The sequence below is a fragment of the Oncorhynchus tshawytscha genome, unplaced genomic scaffold (assembly GCF_018296145.1).
Source record: "Oncorhynchus tshawytscha isolate Ot180627B unplaced genomic scaffold, Otsh_v2.0 Un_scaffold_7250_pilon_pilon, whole genome shotgun sequence".
Classification (NCBI taxonomy): domain Eukaryota; kingdom Metazoa; phylum Chordata; class Actinopteri; order Salmoniformes; family Salmonidae; genus Oncorhynchus; species Oncorhynchus tshawytscha.
Window position 1 is genome coordinate 240,001 of NW_024609643.1, and position 5,356 is coordinate 245,356.

Genomic DNA, 5,356 nt, shown 5'->3' on the forward strand with positions numbered 1-5,356 from the left:
TTCACCATGGTCTTTGATCCCAAACCCAGCTGACCCCAGTTGTTACTGCCAAACATGAAAAGCTTGCCATTCTCTGTTGAAAAATAAATAAATAAAACCACTTGAGAAAGCTACAGGAACAGCGACATTAATACTAATAGAAGCTGCAGTTGAGCAGCATTTCATTTGCATAAAAATTTATTTTAAATGTGTGATAGGGTGTGTTAGCAAATTCCTTTATCTTACTTCAGGTGTTGCATGTTCTTCAGAATTGCAGGCCCATTTTCATATGGCTCTGATCACTACCATCAATTTTAAAATGTAATCAGTCACTGACCTGTTATCAATGCTGTGTGCTCATCCCCACAGGCGACTTTCAGAGGTACATCATTTTTCAGCCAAAATTTACTGGGGACGTTATCTGCAAATTTGCTTTTTCCAAAGGTGAAGACTGCTCCCGTTTCTGTTAGAACACAAACAACATCGATCACATTTCAAACAGCTAGATAGACGGCTTATAATACACAGTCATGGCTAGATGGGATACAAATTGATGTCAAATTATGCATTTTAGCTAACCCTAACCCAACCTTTTATTTTTTAAATTTAACTAGGCAAGTCAGTTAACTACAAATTCTTATTTACAATGACCGACTACCCCGGCCAAACCCGTACAACACTGGACCAATTGTGCGCTGCCCTATGAGACTCCCAATCACGGCCGGATGTGATAGAGCCTGGATTTGAACCAGTGACTGTAGTGATGCCTCTTGCACTATGCATTGCATTAGGCCGCTGCACCACTCGGGAGCCCGAAAAGTTCCAATACAGCCATTTTTTTATTGATCTCAATATCAAATTATTTCTGGGTAACAACGAAGTACCTTAATGTGATTGTTTTCAATTAAAATAGACAAAAATAAACAAAACTTGTTTGCAAATACTAGCAATTTCTCAAACAATTTTACTAGGACTGTCGGTGTGGTCTGAATGGGGAGGGGAAAACTGAAAAAACACTAGCTGTTATTGGCAGAGGTTTGGAACTCTTTCTTATTGGTGTTTTAACTAATTTACCCCCAAACTCCATCCCACCAAAGCAGGCTGAAATTACAAGTGCTTTTTCAAACAGCTAAAAGGGCATTGTCATAATTTCCACAATTTCACAGTATTATTGCAACCTCATAGTATGGAAGTATATATATATATATATATATACAATGCTCAAAAAATTAAAGGGAACACTTAAACAACACAATGTAACTCCAAGTCAATCACACTTCTGTGAAATCAAACTGTCCACTTAGGAAGCAACACTAATTGACAATAAATTTCACATGCTGTTGTGCAAATGGAATAGACAACAGGTGGAAATTATAGGCAATTAGCAAGACACCTCCAATGAAGGAGTGGTTCTGCAGGTGGTGACCACAGACCACTTCTCAGTTCCTATGCTTCCTGGCTGATGTTTTGGTCACTTTTGAATGCTGGCGGTGCTTTCACTCTAGTGGTAGCATGAGACGGAGTCTACAACCCACACAAGTGGCTCAGGTAGTGCAGCTCATCCAGGATGGAACATCAATGCGAGCTGTGGCAAAAAGGTTTGCTGTGTCTGTCAGCGTAGTGTCATGGAGGCATGGAGGCACTACCAGGAGACAGGCCAGTACATCAGGAGACGTGGAGGAGGCCGTAGGAGGGCAACAACCCAGCAGCAGGACCGCTACCTCCACCTTTGTGCAAGGAGGAGCAGGAGGAGCACTGCCAGAGCCCTGCAAAATGACCTCCAGCAGGCCACAAATGTACATGTGTCTGCTCAAACAGTCAGAAACAGACTCCATGAGGGTGGTATGAGGGCCCGACGTCCACAGGTGGGGGTTGTGCTTACACCCAAACACCGTGCAGGACGTTTGGCATTTGCCAGATAACATCAAGATTGGCAAATTCGCCACTGGCGCCCTGTGCTCTTCACAGATGAAAGCAGGTTCACACTGAGCACAAGTGACAGACGTGACAGAGTCTGGAGACGCTGTGGAGAACGTGCTGCTGCCTGCAACATCCTCCAGCATGACCGGTTTGGCGGTGGGTCAGTCATGGTGTGGGGTGGTATTTCTTTGGGGGGCCACACAGCCCTCCATGTGCTCGCCAGAGGTAGCCTGACTGCCATTAGGTACCGAGATGAGATCCTCAGACCCCTTGTGAGACCATATACTGGTGCGGTTGGCCCTGGGTTCCTCCTAATGCAAGACAATGCTAGACCTCATGTGGCTGGAGTGTGTCAGCAGTTCCTGCAAGAGGAAGGCATTGATGCTATGGACTGGCCCGCCCGTTTCCCAGACCTGCATCCAATTGAGCACATCTGGGACATCATGTCTCACTCCATCCACCAACGCCACGTTGCACCACAGACTGTCCAGGAGTTGGCGGATGCTTTAGTCCAGGTCTGGGAGGACATCCCTCAGGAGACCATCCGCCACCTCATCAGGAGCATGCCCAGGCATTGTAGGGAGGTCATACAGGCACGTGGAGGCCACACACACTACTGAGCCTCATTTTGACTTGTTTTAAGGACATTACATCAAAGTTGGATCAGCCTCTAGTGTGGTTTTCCACTTTAGTTTTGAGTGTGACTCCAAATCCAGACCTCCATGGGTTGATAAATTTGATTTCCATTGATAATTTGTGTGATTTTGTTGTCAGCACATTCAACTATGTAAAGAAAAAAGTATTTAATAAGAATATTTCATTCATTCAGATCTAGGATGTGTTATTTTAGTGTTCCCTTTATTTTTTTGAGCAGTGTATATAAATAAAACACTGGGAAATCACGTTGTTGGTTGCACTGGCCCTTTAACCCAAATCTCATAACATGCTACTCAAAGTCCACTCTGATATAAACTGTATCCCATCTAGTCCAAAAAACAATACACCACTAGAAGCTAATTTAGCTAGCTTACTACCTGTTAACCACATTATCAAAGATACTGATAACATTTCCCTTTTCCCTGTGACATTATTCTCCGTGACAGACGTAAACAACGGCGCACATGGAGGTTGTCCCTTGTTACCAGCTTGTTAGCTAATTTTAACTAGCGTTATCTTGCCTGGCTACTTTGCTCATGCGTGATAGTTGATGTTAGCTAGCACACTAGCTAACGTTAGCAAGCGATATATTTCATGTTCATTCCGAAACATTTTCAAAAGGGTGAATAATGTTAATTAGTTCAAGTTAGCTATATAGCGAGCTATCTTACCAGGTACCTCGTCTTCTGTCTCCCCTGCCATCGTAATGTCAAATCGGCTTAGCAACTACACTACACAGGGTTAGCTGCTTCTATGCGTGTTGTGTTGTTTTCGTCCGAAACAACCCGGATGTAAACAAAATTTCACCTGTAGCAACCAAGGCTGCGTTTCATTTTGTGTCGAGTCGCACCCTCCCCTGTCATTTGTTCAGTCCCCCTCGCACATCTGGGGCGTCTGTTGAAAGCAAATGGCAGAAATAATGTTCACTTTTTGCTTACATTTATCCAGTGGTCTCAGATCTGAAGGGGAATGAGGCAGGGCAGAGGGGAGGACGCATATTATAAACTGAAAACTAGCCCAGGGATCAACTTCTATTGTGCAGCCATACGTTACGTTCTCTTAGTCAACGAATGGTTGCGTGCAACGTTATCGATTGTGTCATCGACTGACAGATTGCTATAACATTATGATGCGGTTAGCTGATATGTTAAAGACCTATCCAGGCGTTGTAAGATGTGGCAGGCGTAAGGAACACCTGGGCAGAGGAACGTTCCGACATATACGAGGGTTAGGTAGTTACCGGTATCTCAAGCGGTCAGTGCCAGGGGTTTATTCATTAGTCGGATACCGTTTACTCCAAACGTAAAACCAATAGTTTTTATTGGACAAATTCAGTTAGGCCCCTCCCCGTTTCGTTCAAACCGGTTTTGCAACAGACAATCAACTGAATCAACTAATGATACACCCATGGTCAAAGATGGTGTTTAACTCTGTGGCTAGGTTTCCCTTAGTCTGGCTATAACACCTAACTCTCGAAGTCCTCCTGACTTCACAGTTAGCCTGGACGAGGTTAACTGGCCTATTAGACTATGTTTGTGGAGCCTATGCCCCCGTTGGTTGCTAAGATCTTTCCCTTGCAGTTTCACGATACGTTGCAATCTCAAGCATCTCACATGGAACACCAGCCTGTCAATTCTGTTACCAGTCTGTGAACACTTTTCACACCTTGTCAGATGATCACATGAACTTTAGTCACTCTCCAAATTGCAATACCTCCTCCGCAGCCAACCATCTCGCTTTTACATTGAGCAAAATATTTGTGGCTTAATTTGTGGATTAATTTATTTTCAATAGTTGTACCCCTAATAGTAAAAAAAAAAAAAAAAAGTGCAATGAATAGGCTTGGTCTTTAAACCAGTATTATAATGTTTTTGTAACGACTTTCACATAAAATGCAACACGTATTTTAAAATGATTCATTGACTTTTTGTAACACCTGTTATATACACCCCATAATAATCATTGATCAGGTTTTTCACTGTAACCCGTGTACCCCGCCAGACGGCGCATGGAGAGGTCCGAGACCTGTAGAACCACCTGCAGCTCATTCATTTACTGCCAGTGAGGAGAGAGCGACTGCGCTGTGAAAGACTGCGGGTGGATCAACTGAACCAACAAAGCCCAGTGGAGAATCACAGCAACGCAGCCCCGCTGAAAACCCAGCGCCCCATTTTACTGTAGAATGGCATCAAGAAGAATGGAGACCAAACCAGTGATAACCTGCCTCAAAACGCTCCTCGTCGTCTATTCCTTCGTGTTTTGGGTAAGCAGCATGACAAAGCGATAGTTTATTGTCGTCCTAAATGTCATATGTAGGTAATAATCTAGTTTGTGACCTTTATGATTGAATAGTTTACGTTGAAAAAAACGGATGTTGTGCCGTGCGCACAGGCTGCTGCCTTGGAACAAGTGCATGTTTATTAGTGGGCGCGCTGCGTGGACCGTTATCTTTATTATAGCGGAGCATTATTATAACGTTTGAAGAGTTTTTTCTTCTTCTATAGGCTAGGAAATATATTTGTATCAAGTAGGCTATAAATATTGAAACAAACGTTGATTATGTGAAATATCGTTAATTTTTTTTCGCTAATGCTGACGAAGCCATCATTTATTATATTTTTTTTACATTTATTTTTCCTGTGATTTTGTAACATTCGCATGCTGTTGTAAGAATGTTAAGAATAGTCCAACAGGTAACCTAATGAACATCTGATCACACTTTATTTGGATAGTCCGGATTTTCTAGATGCTCTATCAACAAACTATCTGTTGATAAGCAACTGCTTCAAAAGGCTACGGC

At 43.0% G+C, this 5,356-nt stretch overlaps 1 protein-coding gene across 1 annotated transcript in view; it reads right to left on the minus strand.

The window, feature by feature from the left end:
- The window catches only part of LOC112255116 (X-linked retinitis pigmentosa GTPase regulator-like), a 22,345-nt gene extending 18,887 nt beyond the window's left edge, over positions 1-3,458 (minus strand). Inside the window, exons 1-3 of the mRNA XM_042316596.1 lie at positions 3,228-3,458; positions 317-442; positions 1-73 (exon numbers count right to left, since the gene is read on the minus strand). The exon at positions 1-73 is cut by the window's left edge and continues 20 nt beyond it. Of these exons, the coding sequence (XP_042172530.1) occupies positions 1-73; positions 317-442; positions 3,228-3,258 (230 nt within the window). The 5' untranslated portion in view covers positions 3,259-3,458. The remainder of the gene's footprint in view (positions 74-316; positions 443-3,227) is intronic.
- Between the last annotated feature and the right edge of the window lie 1,898 nt (positions 3,459-5,356).